Genomic DNA, 23,051 nt, shown 5'->3' on the forward strand with positions numbered 1-23,051 from the left:
GCAGTGGGGGCAGGCAATACAATGAAAGTCAGTCTGTCTATGAATGCCAGCGCAAGAGCTTTATTGTGATGGGCAGGAGCTTTATTGTTCACTGGCAGGCTCCGAAGCCCCGCCCACCAATGAAACGGAATATTGAGTCGTATTTTCATTTTGGGGGTGAAAACGAAAAAACGAACCGTTTCCTGTTTTTTTTTGTTTTTTTGTTCAAAACGAAAAAACTAAAAAACGAACCGTTTCCTGTTTTTTTGTTTTTTGCTCAAAACGAAAAAACGGCTTGATTTTTTGTTTCTGCTTGTGTCTTTTATAGCCAGGAAACAAACGGATAAAACGTACCTTGTCCGTCCTTGTCCGTACCTTGTCCCTTGTCCGATTTGCATTTGCTTTTTCATTTAGTCACAAAATGAGCAGTGTTGAAGAAGAAAATGAAATTGCATTTTGGAATATTGATTTTTAATTTAATTTTTGAGTCAAATAGTGCAGCCATGACTTTGAAATGCAAAAGCATTTCTGCTAATGCTTTTGAATTTGAGTTTTGAGTCACATTCGCTTCCATAGTTTCCACCATAAACTGATGAAGAGAAAGCACAAACTGGCACCAAGTAACTGACCACAGAGAGCAAGCCGTGTTTATGTAAATCTCATGAACAAATCACCAACAGTGGTTGAATAATGCTAATATTTAGGGCATCTTTTTGACTTAGAGATATAAAGCACCGTACCTGTAATCATACAGTTATCAGCTCAAGTCTACCTGCCAATTTTAGCTGGAACAATAACTGCAAGAATGCCAGAAGCTTGTGGTAGGTGCTCCCAGGCTTTTTGCAATCTTACTCGCATGTTTTGGTCTTGTTTGAAATTAGTTAATTTCTGTCAATTTTTCTTTAAATCCATGTCTCACATTTTAGGTTTAAACATCAATCCATCCTCCCATATAGTGTTCTTCTGTGGGCCACCTGATAATTTTACCACCTCGACCACTCAGGACAATGTTGTTGCCTTGGCCTCTTTGATTGCCTGCAGGAGGATCCTTCTCTTATGGAAATCTTCACAACCCCAGTCCTTCAAAGCATGGCTGCACGGTGTCTTATATCTCCTTAAGTTGGAGAAAATTAAATTCACTCTGATATGTTTTATGCTCACTGGAGACTTCCGCTTCAATAATTTGAGAAACTTTCATCTGATGAGGTATTGTGGTAGTACACCATCACCTGTGATACCCATTCTTTCCTCTGGCACCTGTCTGACCATCCGTCCGTCTGTTCGTCCCCCTCCTCCTCCCCTAGTCAAAGCAAACCTGTACGTGACTAATTACCAAATTTCAGGTTCTGACTATACTCCTTCCTAAGCATGGGTTCTTCATCCACTGAGGTGATGGCCTGGATGCAAACAGCTGTTGTCTTTTCCTTTTATAGATCAAGTTGAGCAGCGAGTCTGATTCTGTTTCTTTTATAGGCCATACTGTTTTTCCTTTGTACTTGTGCTCTATACACGAAACAATATTCATTCCTGCCAATGTTACTGTATTTTATCTTTGAGAGTTGTCCACTCTTACACTCTGAATGTTGACTGCATCCCAATTGCACTGTATGTCCTGAACTTGCTAAAAAAAAATACATAAAGATTTTTTTACATTTATTTTTCTGCTGCATCTGGCCTGTAAGTGTTTTAACCAGTCAGCGCTTACCTCCACTGTATGAGGCGCCACTATCTCCCCTCGAGCTCTGAGGTAAAAGACGCCACAGCTCTTCAGCTCCCTCGTCAGCTCTAGACTGGCAGACTTTAACTGCTCCTGCACAGCCTGCACAAGCTCACTCCAGCCATGTGACACTGAAACCAGCAGAAGAACATCTGTGTACATGTCTGACACATGATCATATAATTGCTAAAACTGCTTGTGTTTAATTTGGATGAATTTTATTGTGTTTGTTTTTGTTTGAATCTTGCAGTAAAACTTCTAAATTATCTATAAATGAATGACAAACAAATAAAATGTTTGGTCACGTGATTGATTTTAACAAACAAAACAACGAAAACATCATCGCTAACCAACTTACCCTCATGTCTGAACCTCCAGCCGTACTTTTGAGAATCTTGAACAGCTTTTCCCAGCAGTGTTGCCTGTTGTAGAAATTTCCTGATGCTGTCCATGTTGAAACTGGATCCTCCCAGTTCTGCAGAAAGAAGAGAAGAGAAGAGAAGAGAAGAGAAGAGAAGAGAAGAGAAGAGAAGAGAAGAGAAGAGAAGAGAAGAGAAGAGAAGAGAAGAGAAGAGAAGAGAAGAGAAGAGAAGAGAAGAGAAGAGAAGAGAAGAGAAGAGAAGAGAAGAGAAGAGAATGGATTAATTATCACCACAGCTCTTGACAGTCTGAGAATTGAGCTCACCTCTCTCGGTTCCTCTTGGAGATGGAGCCAGAAGGTCAAGGATAAGCACCTTTATCCTCAACCCTGCTGCTTCCTGAAGGAAGGAGAGGAGAGAAAAACAGACTGAGAGGGACACTCAGACAGCAATGGAGAGGTGAGCAATTAAATATTTAAACGGGTTAAGCATTTGTCCTTCTCAACAGTCCCAGCTCTTGCCCCTTCATCTCATTTCCACTTTCCTCTAGAGCTGCTCACAGATCATCCCATTACCATAAAGCCCCTTAATATGATAAGTATCTGAGCTGTGCGTTGGCAAAGAGCGCTTTTATTGACCAGATTAGCAGTAATTATGAGGTTCAGTTGGTGAAGTGTCCTCTACCACTGGGAGTGATGCAGGAGTTACATTAGGATGTGGAGAGGAACTTGGGAAAGTACAGACATAAATAAATGGAGAGTTATCCATGTCGGACAGCAGTCAGACGATGACACGATAGCTTTGATGTGTGTAAATAATGAGCAGGAAATCATCAGGAGACACATAAACAGAGTCTTTGCAGCAAACAATAACCCAGACAATAAAAAGAAAAGGTACATATACACTGCTGCTTCTACACTTCTTCTCTTCTACATGGACATGGCAACATTTCCACCACAAAAATCCTGGTAGAAACACAACTGCACACTCAGGTGAGCTGTGAAGTACGGCTGAAACGATTTCTGGAGTCACTCAAGTATTTTGATTTGATACTAAAATTCCTCGAGGCAAAATTCTCTGAATGGAGGCTTCATTTAATCCACTACATGCAAGACCCTGAGTCATTAAACCGGTCTGGACCCAGACTTCATCCTATGCTGACCCGGACCTATAATCAATATATGATAGGGAGATTTTAGATTTGTCGGGACACTACTATTTGAACCACAGCAGCTAGCGTTTACGGCATTTATCAAATCAGAGGGTGAACTATGAAGACAGTTTAACACAGTCAGACGTTTGGTTCGACAAAAATTAAACTCTTAGTCAGAGTTAATAGGTATGAAGGAGGTTTTCAGCTTTCATTGTCAGCTCAGACTTTATGCTTCAAACGTCACACAAACAGAAGCATTCAACCATCATTTGAGTCGTTTTCTGTACAAAATAAAACAATTGCGAAGAAGTTGTTTTAATGGAGAACAACGAGAAACAAACATTTATGGTGGTAAAAAGCTGTGACTGGAAATGATGTAAGACAGGAATGCTGGTAGAAAACTGCTAAACAACAATGCAGCTGATTATTGACAACAGACAGCTGCACTATAAAACTATCAGACTTCACATATTCAAACATGATATTATACTGAAGTGCATGTAGGTCTGGCACCGTCTCATAATGAAGGAAATCACTTTAATCAAATCAAAGTGAAACTAAAGTTACTGATTGAATATTCTCTATAATAAATACTAATAAATTGCTCAGTTTTATTATTTGTGTTCTATCAGCAGCAGTAGCAGCAGTTTAAACGACTAAACATAAAATATATTTATGTGATTTCTGCATCACCAACTAAATACATGTAGATTCCCATTGCTTTAGTTTTAGTTAAATACCCCTGTACTATACTATAGATGTATAATACACCACAGATATCTACCCGTGTTATTTCTGTTGCACAGCACGCTCACTTCTGCTTTTGATGCTGCAACACGCATGTCAAACACGGAATCTGATTACATGATTAATCGCCAGAATAATCGCGAGAACACTCGATTACTAAAATAATTGATAACTACAGCCCTACTGTGAAATGCAGGGTTTTATAACTTGTGTTTTTAAAAAAAACAAAACAAAAAAAAAAACAGGCTGAAGACACCAGCCCAAAACAAAACCCATACTTTGTACATGTGCCTGTGTTCTTGATGATAGATGTGATCCTCCTGGAAATGGATGATCACACTCACATTCACACCTACAGACAATTTAGAGTTACCAGTTAACCTCAGCATGTTTTTGGACTGTGGGAGGAAGCTGGAGAACCTGGAGAAAACCCACACATGCACAGAGAGAACATGAAAACTCCAAGCAGACCAATCTTGGGAAGGTCGGGACATGAACTGGGGATCTTCTAGCTGCAAGATGAAAGTGCTAACCACCCAACCCGGTCTCACGGGGATTCGTGAAACTGTCACGTAAATTTTTGCTTCGGTTTCGTGCGCACCAACACGATTTCGTCATGTTTTTCGTGCCGCTCACCACGAAATGTTTTTCGTGTTGCTCACAACGAAACCTGCTGTGGTAATCACATCTGAAAGTGGTTTATACCGGCGGATTCATGGCGATCTAAGCTGTCCATCGGCGTATACTGCTTGTGTGATCGCGTTTGCGGCCATCGGACATTCTTTAAATTCCTATGCAAATTGGTAAGTGTACCACCGGGTTATGGTTAGGTTATGGTTAGGGTTATGGTTAGGGTTTTGGTTAGGGACGATGTCATGCAAAATATAGCGTTGGATTCGCCACGGTTTTCCATTAAAAATATAATATACCCATTCGTTTGAAATACGTTCTGAGTGGCACGAAAAGTCCGCCGTTTAAAATACATTGGTGCGCATTTCGTGGTGAGCGGCACGAAAAACATGACGAAATCGTGTTGGTGCGCACGAAACCGAAACAAAAATTTACGTGACAGTTTCACGAATCCTCGTGAGATCGGGCTGAACCACCACACCACTGTGCAGCCTATATTAAAATCACATACTGAAAATACTGTTCATCATACTGAGAGAATGGACAAAAATTTGAGCACCACATTCTCTGTATCTCTTCAAATGTCTCAAAACACTTTTAATGCAAATAGAATGCATTTTGCACATTCAGCCTTTACAAATCAAATTTTCGTTACAAAAACAGTGCTAGCACAAACTTCAGGTGTGTTGTATCTATTCCATAACATGTGCAATGCTGTTCTTTTGTCTAAGTTTTTGTTCTTTTTTTAATCAAAGGCCACATGTGACATTGATAATTTAACTATAATTTAATTGCACATATTTTCAAAGGTAATCTGGTCTGATTATAGAGTTTTATTTTTGCAATCTGATTCCATAAACCCAATAACATCTAATGGCTTACTGTCTAAATCTGGTTCTTCACAGTGTCTGTGCAACAATTGGAAATTACACGTGACACTTTTGTTGCAGTCTTTGCAGATAACTGACCTTTGTTGCTTTCAATTCTATAATGGTCTCTATAACCTGTTCATTTTTTAGTATTCATAACTGCAAAAGCCCTTTCAACACTTTCAACTCAGAAATTTGACAGTTACTATAAGATAATGCAATTTTGAATCATTTCAGTAGCTTTGCACAGGAGCGTACTCATTTTTGTTGTATAACGCATATGCAATATTGAATGGTGAATATAAGAATAAATATGTGATGCATCCTTTAATTCATATTTCTCTTGTTCAAGGATATCTGGAAGGTCTGACTGATGGAAAACAAACCCAACTGCTACAAGACGTCTGTAAGTGACTACAGAGCAGAATAAGAAGTGAGCTAACCTTTGCCATAGCCAGGCCTCCTGACCCCCCTCCAATAACCAGCAGGTCATAGTCGTAGAGGCCCAAGGATGGCCCTGTTGGTGGGTCCATGTTTCACTGCCTCAAGCCTGGACACTAAGAGCTGTAAACTAGAAGCACAGACACAAAGATCAGAACCACAAACATCCCCGAAGAGAACGGACTTTGGCCTCTACGCTCTTTTGCACTGAATGACGTCAGCTGAAACGAGCGTTCAAGTCTCAGTATTGAACATTATGAAGAACAGCTGCCAAATTTTATGATAAAAGTTCAAATTAGTGCTTTTCTATACATAAAATTTGGAAAGTAGTTTTGTTTTGGGGTTCCCTGCCAGGATGGAAAAGACATGTTACTTTTGATGTTAGGGTAGGATCGAGTAAAAACATAATCACAGTGCTATTTTGCAGAATGTAGTCAAAATTACTACACCAACAATTCAAATGCAGTTCAAAGAGTTTTACGAGCTATTAACACAACACAGTGTGGTAAAAATATTTTCAGACACTGTATGCCAAGACAATGGAGTAAGACAAAATACTTGATGGGTGGTTAAACTACTTATGTCAGTTGTTCTTGAATAAAAGCCACTGATCAATAGCATTGATTCTTTAAAACCAAAAACAAGCAGGACATCAGAAATGATTGAAAGCTAAATGACTAACTACTACTGTCCCTGTGGTGTATATTGATTTGATTTTGACACTTGAAGAGGAGGGTTTAATAATATCACTGAGCAGCAGAGCCAAAGAAAAGGGTGTTCCAGAGAGAAAACCTGGCAGCTTTACTGGCACAGTAGCAGAGCGCCATCTTGTGCTGAAACCTTTAAATATCAACCTGGATTTTGCATATTGAACACAACAGCTGCATTTAAGGAGTCTTTATAACAATGCTTCAGGACTCCGAAGCAGATAAATACAATAAATGCAATTCAGTGCTTAGATTCAATACAAATACCACCAGAATTTGTGGAAAACAAAATACCCCCCTCGACTTTTCTTGGCAGAAAACGCTGCTCGGAATAACACGGCTTAACTTATTTTTCATCAATAATGACTAAGATGAAATGTCAGCACTTCGCTGAATGGTTTTCTACACACATTTTTTTTTAACTTATCTAAGTAATTAATTATTAACCATGCAGCTAAAATAATTCTGGCATTCGTGAAACAAACCTACTGGCTAATTTAGTCCCTTCATTAGCTGTTTGGCTTCCGGCAGTCGGTGGGAGTGTGAACACTTGTGTAAACAGCCAGAGCGGTTCTGTGAAAGGAAAATCGAGGGGAGGGTGAAACATTTGCGGGAAACCAGCAGACGAGAAGAGATGGATTCAGGTACTGCCATAAATGTAGGAATTGATATGCAACTCATGACAAAACGACGAGACAATGAAAAAGCCACATTATATTAAGCCTGTCAAGTTGATGCCATGCTGTGCTTGACAAGGTAGAAACCACAAAATACATTTCTGTAAAGGTTGGAAATTGGTGTAATTATTTAAACTTTCGATTAAGGCCATTACTAGCTTCCCTTTCAGATTAGACTAAAAGTTGTGAATTATGAGCTTGTGAGGAGTCCCTGAACACAGCACAGCCCTCTCCTGATCAGACGCGGTAGTGCAGCCGCGGCTCCGCGCTGGGACTGGTCCTTTCGCAGCCATTTTCTGTCCAACCAAACAGCCGTCTCAGGAAGGTAACCAACCAGGGCTTCATTGCAGGTTTGTGCCTGGCTCCGGCCAATGATTGCTAACCGATTTCTCGTTAGCTCGAATGGAAATGTCCGTCTCTGTCTGATTTTTTATTTGTTGTCTGAGTGTGGGCTGCTCATCAGGAAGTATCCAGCGGGCGAAAGTTTAAAAAATAGAATTTAACATTTCGGCCCCGGCCACGTCTTGCTGTGTTCTGTGCGACAAAGAACAGGCCAGCGCTGAGGCGAATTGCAGCGGATTCACAATGAGAATTTATTCAAGGGATACTGTGTGCCTGAATATGTTAACTACACAAGGTAACAGCCCGCTGGACAGCCTTTCTTCATCACAGTGAAGCCATTAGTTTTCCGAAGACCCGCGAGCCGACCAGCTAACCCGGTTCTTGGGTTAACGTTAGCTAAATATCTCACTTACCCGCGGCTGGACCTGCCCGTTAGCATTCGGTAGCCAAACACATATCCGTGTATTTAGCGTGTTGCTAACGTAAACTGACCTCACCGTGGTTTTACCAGGGTATAACCATCGCTATTTTCAATTAAAGTTATGTCCTAACAGCAGTAATTAAGCTAGCTAGCTGTGTCCTGCCAAATTCGGTGTTTTCCAGAATGTACCGACACAGAAACATATAAAACATGTATGCGGTATGAAGGAGGCTGCTCATATTTCTCTGAAAATATGTCCTTCCTCTTATAAACACTACACAGATAAGCCATTTGGAGTCAATAATGTGGAATCACGACTACAGACCAACAGACCCGCCAAGTCGGTGGATACAGAGAAGACAGGTCCTCAGAAACACAGCAAAACACATTTATTCATCTGTCAGATACAGATAGCTTCTGGCCTACACCAAAAATGGACGATTTAAGAGTTAATTGTAACAGCTATCAGCCATTTAGTGTTGTTGGCATGTCCAAGTTGTTTACGAGCATTCACGTAATCATTGTAACAACCGTATGCCCTCCGGATGTTCATTTTGAGGCTGTCTTGAAATGATTAAACCTCATGATATGAAGACTTGGCACGCAGATTTCATAGACCAAAGGTAACTCCAAGACAAATTCTCTCCAGGTTCTCTGGGGCTGTAATAACCTCTTAACCAAAGCTGCATGAAAGGGCAAAGTCTGCTCCCAGCAGTGTAAAAATGGCTTTAAATTAAGTGAATATAAACTGTCAGGAGTCACCAACAACAGTGACTGCACTAAGAGGCAGGCAGATCCGTAGTAGCATCTAAATGCTGAATGTAATGATGCAGTCAATGATTGTTCTCTCTGCTGATTAAGTTTTCCAATAAACTTTGACCATTTTAAAAACTCAAACATGCTCAGATTATAATTATGGATGTTGCCAGATGGGGCTGCACAGTGATCAGTGGTTAGTACTTTGACCTTGCAGCTAGAAGATCCATTTCCTGGCCTTTCTGCATGGAGTTTACATGTGTGGGTTTTCTCCAGGTTCTCCAGCTTCCTCCCACAATCTAAAAACTTGCTGAGGTTAACTGGTAACTCTAAGTTGTCCGTAGATGTGAATGTGAGTGTAATTGTCTCTATATGTAGCTCTGTGATAAACTGGTGACCTGTCAGGAGCCCCTAATGAGGATTTAGCGGTGTATAGATAATGCATGGATGTTTCAAGTCGTACTCAGTTATGCTGATTGACATTGTACTTGATTTTCCAGCTGGCGGTAAGAAGTGCAGCTACGACAGCAAAGAGTAGTGTCGCTTAAAGTTTATTTTAAAATGAGTGCCATATAGTGTCTCCAATTTCCCTCATTAATGCAGTTGAGTTTTGGTCATGTTTTGATGTTGTTACTGAGTAATCCAGATGCAGATGACCCACAGACAGACCAGGACCATGAGAACTGTATAACAGCAGTCCCAAAGTGTCAGTTAAATTATTATTGTAGTCTAATTAACTTCACATTTAATCTATAAACCAATAAACTGTCCATTTAAAAATGCTGAATTTTTTTTTTTTTTGCTTAAACAACAAGATACAACTCTGGGTCAAACTAAGCTACTGTAGGGCAAACTAGTATAAATAAATAAATCTTACGTGCATAAATACATTGTCAGCCACCCATAACCGTTACGCTGTACTCTGTTTTGTACTTCCCTGCATCAGAGTTATGTATCTAGGTCAGTCTGTCAGGTGTTTCAGAGTGTAGAATCCACAGTGTAGCTACAGAGAAAGAAGACAGGCTTTCATTATTTATTTCATTTTACAGTTCAGAGCTTAGTAAAACAGCATGTTGTTGAATCCCAAAGGAGAACATCTCCCTGAGTAGTCTGCGTGTAAGCACCTTTGTAAATAACTTTCAAGTCAGGCCTTCACTGTTTCCAAGAGGTGATTCAGAGATGCTGAGTACATTCAGATTTTGCAGGTATGCTGTACTGCTGCAGCTCCAGATGCTGATATGGGATTGTTTGTGTTGCAGATGGACGGAGACAGCTCAACCACCGACGCCTCCCAGCTGGGCATCACCGGAGAGTACATGCCTTCCAGTCACTACGTCCTCCAGTCTCAAGACGGTGAGGAGAACAAGCGTTACCAAGCAACCATCACCACCAGCTGGGGCTGGGTGCCAAACTCCGATATAAACATGTTTGATTTTTATTTAGTATTGCTATATAAATGTTTTCTCACACATTTTCTAGAACCAACTCATTTTCTAATTTGTGCATGATGCATTTGAAATTTTCCAATGAGAAGACCGTGTTCTTTCAGAGCTTTTGTGTGAGCGGAACAGCTCTCGCTCTCTGATACACACTACAATACTGTACAACACACACACACACACACACACAACCTCTGCTTTTACTTACAGTAGACAGAATTTAACACTCAAACGTCTGGCTCTGCTTTACAAGTACAGCGAGCCTTTTGGATGTAAAAGCAGAAACAATCAGTCTGTCAAAACATTCAGTAAAAGTTCACCACATGCAGATGGACAAATGCACAGTTAAGAAAAATGTATACAAATGGGTTAATGATGAAAAAGTAACCTTCAGCATACGCTGAAAACTGTTGTTCAGAAATTCAGTTACCAAGGCAGGAAGGATTTTATGATTAGGGGACTGAAGGGAAACTCTGCCTTGCTTTATTTTAACCCTTTTTCTAAATGTCAGTAAAACAATATTAAAAAAGTAAAACAGCAGTTAGAAATACTAACATTAAAAAATAAATCCTGCATTCTTTATTTTTTTAACTTTCTAGTGGAAAAATTAAAGAGAATGAATTTTAAAAGACAAAATGTTCTTAATTTGTTTCATTTTGTCTCTTAAAAAATAAAAATTAGTTTGCTTTTTGTAATTGATTTCTGGGGATAAAGGGGCAGACAAAATACGACTTGTCTTCTTTCTGCTCCCTTTCATTCTGTTTGGAGACTGTTTGTATTTACATACAACATTTTTTTATTTTACAAATGAATGAAATAAAGAATAAATGAAATGAATGAATGAAATTAGAACCAATCAGAGTGCTGTTGAAGTGCCTGATCAGTGAGCAGTCCTGTTTGCAGTAGGTGGAATAGAGTTGATTGTGTGTGTTTTGCAGATGATGGAGAGGAGAATCTCAACGACCATGAAGATGGTGGCATCAAGGAGAACTACAGGGAGCAGGACATCTACCTTCCTATTGCCAACGTGGCTCGCATCATGAAGAACGCTGTTCCTCAGACTGGAAAGGTTTGTGAGGGAGAGGAGAGGTTTTTTGGCATTAGATTTACTAGGATGGTTAATTGGTACATCGCAGGAACACTGGTCATCCTGTTTATTTGGATGGAAATTGTAGGATTGTGTGTGTGTGGAGTGGAAATTTTTAAATTTTAGCTTTGAACCTTAAAATGAACATTTTTTTAATGAACAATGGGCCTCATTCAACAGCCAGAACTTGGCAGTCGTGTGAGAAATGTTGTGAAATGTTTAGATGTCTGTTCCAAATGGTGGCAGCACAGAGACAGCACAGCACCAACAGACACATTTAGCAGCTAAAGTCAGAGTTTTGACACTTAACAAGTCTGCTGTGAGATCAAATTTAGGACCAAATTTGCGTGCATGTGACAGTTGCTGCATCCAACAATCACCCATCATCCATTCAGCATGCTGTGTGAAATGATGCTGGTGAAACATGTCATACGTGCCATTTTTGAATGACGTTTAGAGGGGAAAACATGCACACAGGCCAGAACAGTGGAGGGAAATGGGTGGAAAAAAGCCCAGGAGTTTGTGTGTTAGTGCAGAGATGACACAGGTTGATGATGTGTCTCTGCTTCCACACTTTATTCTATTTATATCGTGGCTGCGTTCATCACACAGCCTGACATAGCTCAAAGTGATGATTCAGTCTGCATCAGATTGACAGACTTCATTTGAGCCATCTCACTCTGGGTGACGTATTAAAGTGACATGACTGTTGGTGTCACGAAGTCCAAAGCTGCTTCAGACACGTGTGGACTCCTCTAAACCAGGGTTTCTGCACGGCAATAAAAAGCATTGATAGTCATTAAGTGGATTTTGCGAAAATTAAGGCCTTAAATGGCAGTAAAAATCATTAAATTTGATTCTCAGTGGCATTAAAAATTCTTTCTGCAGTTCTCAAGAAAACATTTGACAATAATAATATATAATTATAGACTGTGATTCATCAGATATGTGCATCTGTGTAAACATGCTGAACCAGTGCGATAATTGTTCCAGCCGACTGGACACAATTGCCAAAATTGCATGTTTTTAACTCTAGTGTCGTCCTGCAGGTCAAATTAACCCGTTTTCAAGTTTGAAAATGTAGGGAAAAAATATTTTTTCACAGTGAAACTTCTAATGTCCACATTTTCAACATTTTTTGGGAAATTATTGAAATTTTTTTGGTGGGGAAAAAAAAGAAATGTTAAAAATGTTTCTTAAGAACAGTCACTAAAAAAATCAACCAAAATCCAGCGAATTTTGCTGGATTTTGGTTGATTTTTTTTGTGAATGTTCTTAAGAAACTATTATGTTTTACTAATATATATGTATTCACTTTAGATATTTTAGGATTTTTTTGGAAGATTTTTCCTCATTTTTTTGAAAACATTTACAAGAATTTTCTTCCCATTTTTTTAAATACAACTTTTGATGGAAACTTTGAAGGAATTATTGGAATTTTCTTGTTCAGAAATTTTGGGTTGGGTTTTTTTTTGTTTTGTTTTGTTTTTTTGCTGAATTTTTGAATTCTTTTCAGACGAGGAAACAATCTTTTTTGGTGCCCGTAAATGAAGACAACAGGAGGGTTAAAGTGGCCGGCAGGCTGGACCAGGTGGAGGAGAGCTGGGAATTGGGGAAACACAAATTCCAGCAAAATATGGCTCGAAAACGTGGATTTCAGAGAATGACTGCAGCTCATGGGTGGTCAGAAGTAGTGACATGTAGGGACAGTTTTCGTATAAAAATCATCTTTTCCATAAAAAAAGTGTAATTTGTTGAGTTCACAGTCGTGGCATTAAAACTTTTACAGTGTAGCACTAAAATGACATTAAAAAGCATTAAATCTGACTGGTTGATATCTGCAGAAACCCTCTAAACATAGCCTGCTCAATCGTGGGATGAAATATGAAATGTCATGTTACATTTTTTTATTGGCTTATTTCAGCACACACTCTTGTACAGCTCAGTAGTTGTTGGAATATTGTCCCTCTCTCTCTCTGTCCAGCATCAGCCTCTGTAGGCTCCACACTGATCACCTCTCATATTTGTCACGGATTGCTGCACTTTAGAGGGATGTTATTTGAATCTGTCCGTGTTAAATCTTTTAGCATCCATTTGTGGCTGAGCACAGTGCGGCTCTCCAAACACACTGCTGCCAGCTGTACTGCTAATATTTCCTAATTGTGTCAGGTCCTCTCATGCAGCTGCTGAAATTAATGAATTCATTACTGCGGTTTCTATTAGTGTCAGAGTCATGCTTGGCTGCTCGTTGGTCACAATTAAGATGGCCAATTATCTTGCTAAATGATTAGAAGAAGAGAAGCTAGGCATTCAGATATGAAATTATATCTTTAGTTTCACAAAATCGACATAAATTCAATTAAATCTGTGCATTTTATTTTGAACTTACAAACAGCTTACAAAGATGTGATCAGGCATTTAAAAAGATCCAATCTGAAGGAGAGGATGTAGATTCAGGTGTGGTTAAACGCAGTGTAAGCCTGTCTCTCTGAACAGCTGAGCAGCTTCCGACCGGTTTGATGTAAGGAAATGAATGTGACTTTTTTCTTCAATGTTTCTCAAAATAGCAGCAGATAGCAAGGTTTTCTCACACTGAGAGGAGGAGACATAGTTCTATGCTGAAATCAAGGTTTAGAATAAATTAATGAAGGCAGTAACTAAAATAATTACATATTTTGTAAATATTTTGCTTTTGCCCCATGGAATCTAACAAATTCTTCTTTATTGCCAAAATCCATTTCATCATGAGATAACATTTTGTAATGTGTGTGGGCTTTGTTTTCCACAGATTGCAAAAGATGCCAAAGAGTGTGTGCAGGAGTGTGTAAGTGAGTTCATCAGCTTCATCACGTCTGAGGCAAGCGAACGCTGCCACCAGGAGAAGAGGAAGACCATCAACGGGGAGGACATCCTGTTCGCCATGTCCACGCTGGGCTTCGACATGTACGTGGATCCGCTGAAGCTCTACCTGCAGAAGTTCAGAGAGGTGAGACACGAGTGACAGGTAAAGAATTTCTGTTTCCATCCATGGCACAGAGCCCTTTTTATGTATAGCTTAACACAGACTGTGAGCTTTCCAGTGCCTTTCTGTCACAGTTTATTACTCTCATTATCTATTTATCTGTCAAAATCACTCTTTGATCAGAGCAGAGTTAGAAGGAATGTTGCCAGAGTTATCTGACAGGAATCCTGTTGAATAAACTGTTAAAAAGTAACCCAGTGTTTAGGATGTGCAAAGCTAAATGGTGTAGTTTTAACATCTGTAATCACCCTTAGGTGCCTCATCTGAGTCTTAACTGCCAGTTGTGATTAAAAGCAGTGCAGCCTGGCTGGACCATGAAGCACCTGGGCTGCAAGATGTGTCTGGGATTTTCTGCAAGAACACCAGTAGAGTTTTTAATTTACAATCTAGAGTAATTTGACCACCTTAAATAGATCATGGTAGCACTCCATAGGGTTTTAAATGTCTGATTCTTTTAAAACCAAAAGGCCAAAGGTGTTGGCAAGTTCAAGTTCAGGGTGTCTGCAGGTCTTTGAAATTCTTTAAATAACATTGAATTACTTTAAAAAAAAAAAAAAAACAGAGAAACTAATCGTATCAGTTGGCAGGTTGGAGCCTCACGCATCATTAATCTTCTTCAGAATCAGCTTCCATTCTAATGGAATTACTCCAGTGTCATAACTTGTTGTTGTGGCCCACAGGGAAATGCTCCAGTGTTTGAGCAGATTTATAGGTGAGCTGCTGTGCTTGAGCTGTAGTGAGGGGGAAGATGTGTGGCAAGAGAGGCAAGGATTTGATAAATCTGCACATTCTGGAGAAATTAACAGCATAAAGTTATATCTAAGACATTTTGAGGCATTAAGATACTATTTTTCATCAAAGCACACATACATTGATATTCAGAGATGGGTTTTTAAAATGAATATTTCTTTTCTTCGCTATATGAGGCTAGTTAAACACAATCAGATCAATAGTGCTACACCATCATCATCATCAGCCCTGCTGGCAGGGTTTGACAATTAGAGGGTTAACCCTTTAAGCTGCAGTCAATTCCAGCCGTTTTCAGTACAAAAAATCGCTAATATTCTATTTTTAAATAAAAAAAATTACGAAAAATACAGGGAATATTGGACGCACATCGCGAGGTGCATTTCCTTGAAAACGACCTATTCGTGGATTTTATACCGACTTCAGGACATGTTTTGGACAAAATAGTTTACTGGCTTGTGTTGTCTGGATGTAAAAGGTTGGATTATGGCCGTTTATTGTGGAATCTTTTTTTCTGTGTGTAATAATGAACCCGGAAATGTGAGTCGCGCTGTGTGCGTTGAAGCCGTGTATAGAGAACGGATGGATGGATATTTGTTTTTGTCGGACAAATGTGTTTTTCTCACCCGCTGTGGTAATCACATCTGAAAGTGGTTTATACCGGCGGATTCATGAGAATCTAAGCTTTCCATCGGCGTATAGTGTTTGTATAATCGTGTTTGCAGCCGTCGGACATTCTTGAAATTCCTATGCAAATTAGTAGGTGTACCGCCGGCGGGACACGGAAGCACAACTGAAGCGCAAAGGGTTAAAAGGGTCTTTGGCAGAAATCCTGAAGTAGTGATGAAATGAAGGTTTAAAACAAATTCAATTCAATTCAATTCAATTTTATTTATATAGCGTCAATTACAGTCAACTCGTCTCAAGACGCTTTACAGAACCCAAATGCCTGACCCCCAGAGCAAGCCCAAAGGCGACAGTGGCAAGGAAAAACACCCTTTTAACAGGGAAGAAACCTCGAGCAGAACCCGGCTCTATATAGGGGGGACCCATCTGCCTGCTGCCTACACTCACTCACAAAGAGTGAGTGTAGTAGCTTTCTCTGTATTGTCATTTCGTTTCATAGGTACCATGTGACTCCGTCATCTCCAGACAAGACAACATTCATGTTTAGTTCAGGTGTTGCTGTTGTCACACATGTAACGTTTCCTGGTATCTCTGGTTGCTTTCCAGGCGATGAAGGGGGAGAAGGGGATGCCCGGGGTCGCGGTGGGTGAGAGTCTGGGTGAGGAGCTCACAGATGACAGCTTCAGTAAGTGGAACAAATAGTTTTAGATTTGACCTTCTGTTTGTGGTTTGGCCGTCCTCTTCTGATCACATACTTCTGTTTAGTTTCTGTGACTGTGTTCTCAATCCGTTGTATTAAAATACACCATTTCTTCCTCATCAGCAAATCCACTGCCGGCTGGGATCATCACAGCAGACGGTCAGCAGCAGAACGTCATGGTGTACACCACCTCATATCAACAGGTGAAACTCTCAACTTAATGCAGGATTTTCTTTTAGTAAAAACTCTAAAGTCTGTTTAATTTTCTGCCAAATTTACAAAAACACCATACTAAGCCTGTAGTGAGTAATCGGGGCACACTAAGCTAAGCTAAGCTAAGTTTAGCCTAAATCACAGCATGCTGGTCTGGATTAGTTAAACCACAAGTAAAGAACACTGAGGCAACAGCTCTGTTAGCATAACCATTAAGTGACTATTACTGAGCTTATCAGATCTTCTGTGTTCCAGATTCCCACTGTACAGCAGATCCAGTTCTCATGACGAGGCCTTACTTGGGGCCCAAACACAGCGGCTCCACATGGGGCCCTCACTCACCAGATGACCTCTGACTCCGCCACGGGGTGAAGGTCATTAGACGGACAGGAGGGAGGGGGCATCTGCAGAAACCCTCATGTACAGAGAAATCACTACCTGTTCAGTAGAAAGTATAGTTTCTAGTTGTGAGGTACCAAATGTTTTGGAGAGCTTCCAAAGCAGCTGGGTAATTCAAGGCTTTATTTTAAAGGCTAGTCTTCTTACAGTACCTGATTTAGTGGTGGAATTTGTTTGTGCGTGTGTTAATGTGTTTGCTTTTATGCATTTATTTTCTTTTAGGGCAGGTTGGGTAGAGGGGAAGTCAGGGCAAGTGTTGCATCCAATGCTTATTTTTGAACGTCTTCTCTGTTTAAATTAAGAGAAACCACGTTGTTACTGTCATATTAGATCATGCAGCTCTTTTGTAAGTTCACACAGTTTACCATGTGCTAGAACATTATGGAAATCCTTTGAATAAAAATTCAAACCTGATGTTTAAAACTTCATTTGTCTTTATTGCATACAGCCCCAGTTTGCATGAATGGCATGAAGTAGAGCTGCAGCTTTTATTTTTGTAGCTTCTTTCTGTATTTGTATGGTTGAACCGTCCTCCAGACCCAAAGAAGAAACACTCCTGATCAGTGAAATCACTGTGTTACGATGCTATGCTGCTCCATGTTGTAGTGAAAGGTTAGTTTTGGGAACCGACGTTGCTTATAAAAAGAATTCAACCCTTGGAAGTTTCCCCCTTTGTTTTTTAGCATTAAATCCTGGTCAGTTTAATCTGGCTTTTATTTATTTATGTGGAAGTGAAGACAAATTTCAACAAGGTAATGCCAGTTAATTTAAAATATGAAAGAAGTGACTGTAAGTATTCACCTCCTTTAAAATAATCAACATAATTCAACACATGTACAACCAATTCGGCTGCAGACGTTCATGTTCCCCAGAGGAAAAAGTATACTGACTGACCACAGAGAATGTTTGGCTTTGTGTAATATCTATAACTGACATGGAACAGTTGTTGCAGTGTCCACACTCATGCAGAAACACCTAGACTTCTCCTACATGGATTGGCACTTAGATTTTGTTTTAAAAGGCTTTGTTGATGTCGTTACGTTCCCTCTAACGCCACCAAGAGGTTAACCCAAAAACTACTGTTTGAAAGTTTGGGATCACTTAAAAATGATGACATTTAATGAATGATAAATCCAGTGTAGACATTGTTAATGTGGTAAATGACTATTGTAGCTGGAAACGGCTGATTTTTAATGGAATATCTCCATAGGGGTACAGAGGAACATTTCCAGCAACCATCACTCCTGTGTTCTAATGCTACATTGTGTTAGCTAATGGTGTTGAAAGGCTCATTGATGATTAGAAAACCCTTGTGCAGTTATGTTAGCACATGGATAAAAGTATAAGTTTTCATGGAGAACATGAAATTGTCCTGGTGAACCCAACCTTTTGAACAGTAATGTGTGTAGACAGACATTAGCCAAATTTCCACCCAAATGTACTCGAATTTTACCAAGAATTTCAGAAAACTGGCGAAAGAAAATGTCTGAGTGACAAAGAATGCAGGACAGGATCCCACAACGATGCACAAAACACAGGTTCATGAAAAGCATGTTTCCCTCAGGATGAACTGAAATAACTTTGATTTTCTTCTGACATTTCATTATTTTAATTACACTATTTTATTCAATTTAATTATTTATTATTTATTATTTTTATTGTTGATTAATGAACTAGTTGTTGCTCTAAAAATACCATAAAATGATGAAAAATTTAGTTTTTTCTTGATTTGTCCACAACGCAAAGATACACGATTTACTGTCACAGAGGAGTAAAGAAGGCAGAAATTATTGACATCTAGACAGCTGCAATGAGAGCATTTTCTTCTTTAAAAATGACTCAAACTGATTAATGGATAATCAAAATGTTTGGTGAATAAATGATTTGGTTAGCATTTAATCCAATGATTCACACACCTGCTGATGCCACTCATGTATCTTCTGTTTCAGATTGGCTTCTTTTTCTTCTTTGTTTGAGTCTATTCTAGTCATAGTCTTGACCAGAAAATATTTTTTTAAAAAACACAAAAACTGAAAGACGACTGAAGGTCCATGGAGATGTTTTGTTTCTGTGAATTTAGGTTTATGCCGTTAGATTTGAAACAGTAAAGAGAAACTGTAGGCCGCCGAGACAGAAGGAAAAACTGTTTGAATTTGCATCCAATCTCCTCTAAAATAAATTAATTGTCAGTGCAGTTTTTAAAATGGTAAAATCCCCCGTAAACAGTATGGGTTTTTAACTATAACAGCAATAAAATGACAGAGACGCATCTGAAGCAGCAGCAGTGTGATCATCAAACCACAGTTCAGCCCTGCACTTCATCTCCATCCTCCTCTCACGTACACCAGCCAACAACAAAAAACACACATTTACTAAAAAGGACAGAAGCGCTACAAGCTGAAATGGAAGGGCTGTGGTATTTATCTGATTGTCCCAACTCAGCTTTTTAACTTTTGAAATCTCCAGCCTCCTCCACCGTGTCATTTAGTGACATTACACTCAGTGTCTTTGCCAAAGCGGCCAGCATTAGATGAAGCACTGCCAGAAAAAGACACGATTTACGAGCATTAAGCTGCTGACTGTGTATGTCCTCTCCTCTCCACACCGTCTGCCAACCCAAACACCATCACCCCACAGAACACGGGGAGACGCAGACACAGGAGAGGACGAAGGGCAATAAATCAGGCAGAGCTTATTAGTTTGTTCACTGGGACTTTACCTTGGCTGGATGCACTCCATGGAAATTTCCACCAGAAAATGTCTCTTCAGTTTCTGCAAATACCAGCTGGAGGTACACTGGAAAAATGCCCTTCTCAAAACAAAAAAAACCCTTTTACCTTGAAATAAGTGAAAAAATCTGCCAATAGAACAAGTGAAAAATGGCTTGGTGAGATTTCTTGAAATAAGATAAGATATTTAGAATATTGAGATCTTAAAATTAGCTGGGAAAACTTATTTTAAGCTCTATTTTGCCAGGATTGTCAAGCTTAGGTGTCTTAAAATAAGCCAGACATGCTAAAAGAAAAAAGTAGTTTTTCACTCAAAAGTAGATTGTCTCTTTCATGTAACCTCCTAATTTGAGATGTTTTAACCCTTCTGTAGTCTTCATTTACCGGCACCAAAAAAAGTGTTTCCTTTTTTGCAAAAATTTAACAAAAAAAATCCTCAAATTTCTGAACATTTGCAAAACCTTCAGGAAGAAAATTACAATAATTCCTTAAAAGTTTCCCTTAAAGTTTTATTTTTAAAAAAATAAAAAAAATCAACCAAAATCCAGTGAATTTTGCTGGATTTTGGTTGATTTTCATGTGAATGTTCCGAAAAAACATTTCTTTTTCTCCACCAAAAGATGTTCAAAGATTCCCAAAAATGTTGAAAATGTGGACATCAAAAATTTTTTTTTTCCCACATTTCCAAGCTTTAAAACGGGTCAATTTGACCCACAGGACGACACAAGGGTTAAACTTATTTTGAGTTTTCTTTCTTCCAGATTGTTTGACTTAACAAGATATTTAAGATGCATTGTCTTAAAACAAGTCACTCCATCTTTCTGAAATGTCACTTGCTAAGTGAATTTATCTTACATCAAGTGGGGTGAGACATTTTGACTAAAAATAAGACAAATTGATTTAGCGTTTTTGCAGTGTAAGCTGAGGATTCGTGAAGACCATAGACTGTATATAAAGATGGACGTAGCATCTGGCTCCAAAATTGAAGCCCACCTGAAAGTGTCAAAAACTTGCAATATCACGCCGTCCGCTCGGGGTGGCTCCAAAAAGCTTTTTCTCCATAGACCCCAATTAATTTTTGGAAAAAATAAAATCTGATAGACTGATTTTCTACAGCTCAGGATTTTTTTTCCTGTTAGTTTTCATGGTCAGAATGAGAGATCAGGTGGCCGATCTTAAAATAAATCAATACTGAATTTTAAATAAATCGTTAAAGTTGGCAGAGCCAGGGGGTGTGGCTATACTTGATTGACAGTCCCATTGACTGGTCCTGCCCCTAGTTGCTCTCCGGTCCAGCCTGTTTGATGACGCTTTTTATGTCACTGGTTCAAAAAATCCAAAATGGCGACCAGGAAGTAGCAAAATCCGGGTTTCATTTTCTCGGCGTTGAAACCAACGGGTGACGTCACGGTTAGTTAACACCTGGTGAAGACCACAATCTGTCTCCTGTGGTTTGTGAAACGCTGGCACCTTGTGGCAAAAACACATCAATTACATGCTCTAGTTGGGGAAAAATGGCCTTGTATGAAGAAAACAAAAGAGTATGGTCCTAATGTGTTCAGCCCTTTGTTTTCACTGTCCCAAGCTGTAGCTTCATAGAGGAACTGTTTTGTTATACTTTTACTAGAAGGCAACAAAATCAGGAATGTCCAGATTAAACCGGGAGAGCCTTTAATGCTTCACTAATTTATTTAGATTTAACCAAACATTTGTGACCATGAGACATGAGATTCTCCCTCACCCATGCCTTTATAATTCATCATTCAGAGAGCTGTAAGTGAAGTAGTCACTGCTGGACTTTGGAGGTTCCTCGATTTGTACAGACTTATCATTGACGGAGCCCAAACACAGAAGGAAGTTCTAAATTCTCCAGAAATCCTTTGCAAATGTTTCACTTTTTTCTGACTAATACCATTAATCAGTGTTTGATTTTCTGACCATCAACTTTCATTTCATTTCTTTACTTATTTGGACAGGACGGTGCATATTAATGGACGTACAATCTCATAAGTTCACACAAGGTTCCAGTTAATAAGTCGGATTTAGCACAAGGCTAATTTCCATCCGTTGTCCCAAGCATAAAAGAAAAACATACAGGGATCCAGATGTATATAAACAATATAGTAAAACAAAGACCATGATAATAAATGATTCTGGCTGGTTTAAACCTACCCTAAAGTGCTTTCTAGGCAGAGCTTGTCATAAAGTGCTTTCTAGTGCTTACAGTTAAAGTGCATGATTTTCTCAACATTCACAAGTTTGATTGTCAATCAGCCTAATGCTGTGTGTTAAACCTGACAAAGGTGGAGCTTTCTCTGATAGCTGTAGGCAAAGTATTCCAGTTTGTGCAACCTTTACGCTTCAGTGCGTCGTAGGTGTACCGCCGGCGGTACACCTACTAATTTGCATAGGAATTTCAAGAATGTCCGACGGCTGCAAACACGATTATACAAACACTATACGCCGATGGAAAGCTTAGATTCTCATGAATCCGCCGGTATAAACCACTTTCAGATGTGATTACCACAGCGGGTGAGAAAAACACATTTGTCCGACAAAAACAAATATTCATCCATCCGTTCTCTTTACACGGCTTCAACGCACACAGCGCGACTCACATTTCCGGGTTCATTATTACACACAGAAAAAAAGATTCCACAAAAAACGGCCATAATCCAACCTTTTACATCCAGACAACACAAGCCAGTAAACTATTTTGTCCAAAACATGTCCTGAAGTCGGTATAAAATCCACGAATAGGTCGTTTTCAAGGAAATGCACCTCGCGATGTGCGTCCAATATTCCCTGTATTTTTCGTAATTTTTTTTATTTAAAAATAGAATATTAGCGATTTTTTGTACTGAAAACGGCTGGAATTGACTGAAGCTTAAAGGGTTAATAGATAAGGCAATCTGTGCAAAGGAGGACTTTCTACAGTTTACGTCACAATCACCCCTCATTAGTAATACCATTTCTCTTTTGATAAAATCCACCAGAGGCAGTGGGACCATCCCATTCATAGACTTACATATCAAGCAAGCACTTTTAAATGATTTGAAATTCTCAAGGCTTAGGAATTGGTATTTCTTTAAGATTGCACAACGATGACATGACTGTGGCTTTTTGTCAAACGCCTTGATGGCTTGATTGAATCGATTCTGATTGCTGGGCCAGAATCACATTAAAACCAGTTTCTGTAGGATACATGGTTGTCTGTTTAACTCAGCAACGTTCATCTTCTGGATAAATGTGTCTGCATCAATCTGCAGCAACACACAGAGCACACAGCT

At 39.3% G+C, this 23,051-nt stretch overlaps 2 protein-coding genes across 4 annotated transcripts in view; one reads left to right on the forward strand and one right to left on the reverse strand.

The window, feature by feature from the left end:
* LOC110966884 (thioredoxin reductase 1, cytoplasmic-like) overlaps window positions 1-7,193 on the reverse strand; it is a 31,680-nt gene extending 24,487 nt beyond the window's left edge. Inside the window, exons 1-5 of one of the 2 annotated variants that reach the window (XM_051954214.1) lie at window positions 7,092-7,193; window positions 5,898-6,025; window positions 2,382-2,454; window positions 2,055-2,171; window positions 1,685-1,827 (exon numbers count right to left, since the gene is read on the reverse strand). In XM_051954214.1, coding sequence (XP_051810174.1) covers window positions 1,685-1,827; window positions 2,055-2,171; window positions 2,382-2,454; window positions 5,898-5,987 — 423 coding nt within the window. In that variant the 5' untranslated portion in view covers window positions 5,988-6,025; window positions 7,092-7,193. Of the gene's footprint in view, window positions 1-1,684; window positions 1,828-2,054; window positions 2,172-2,381; window positions 2,455-5,897; window positions 6,069-7,091 lie in introns of those variants that run through there. The other variant, XM_051954218.1, reaches the window with a different exon arrangement.
* Window positions 7,194-7,504: 311 nt separating this feature from the next.
* Window positions 7,505-17,446, forward strand: nfyba (nuclear transcription factor Y, beta a). Of its 2 annotated transcripts, none has more exons than XM_022216371.2 (7): window positions 7,505-7,629; window positions 10,058-10,151; window positions 11,176-11,306; window positions 14,113-14,310; window positions 16,327-16,405; window positions 16,544-16,623; window positions 16,889-17,446. In XM_022216371.2, exons 2-7 carry the CDS (start codon window positions 10,058-10,060, stop codon window positions 16,919-16,921), a joined length of 615 nt encoding a protein of 204 aa, XP_022072063.1. In that variant the 5' UTR covers window positions 7,505-7,629; the 3' UTR covers window positions 16,922-17,446. The 2 variants fall into 2 exon arrangements, with proteins under 2 accessions (XP_022072063.1, XP_022072064.1); XM_022216372.2 differs by lacking the exon at window positions 7,505-7,629 and adding an exon at window positions 7,696-7,916.
* Window positions 17,447-23,051: the final 5,605 nt, after the last annotated feature.

Source organism: Acanthochromis polyacanthus, chromosome 1 (assembly GCF_021347895.1).
Source record: "Acanthochromis polyacanthus isolate Apoly-LR-REF ecotype Palm Island chromosome 1, KAUST_Apoly_ChrSc, whole genome shotgun sequence".
NCBI classification, from domain to species: Eukaryota; Metazoa; Chordata; class Actinopteri; family Pomacentridae; genus Acanthochromis; species Acanthochromis polyacanthus.

Bases quoted from the DNA above. Each gene is read 5' to 3' on its own strand.
- nfyba (XM_022216371.2), top strand. From the start codon at position 10,058: ATGGACGGAGACAGCTCAACCACCGACGCCTCCCAGCTGGGCATCACC. The intron at 11,307-14,112 runs GTTTGTGAGGGA...TGTTTTCCACAG, and splicing joins CTGTTCCTCAGACTGGAAAG to ATTGCAAAAGATGCCAAAGA. The intron at 16,406-16,543 runs GTAAGTGGAACA...CTTCCTCATCAG, and splicing joins GCTCACAGATGACAGCTTCA to CAAATCCACTGCCGGCTGGG.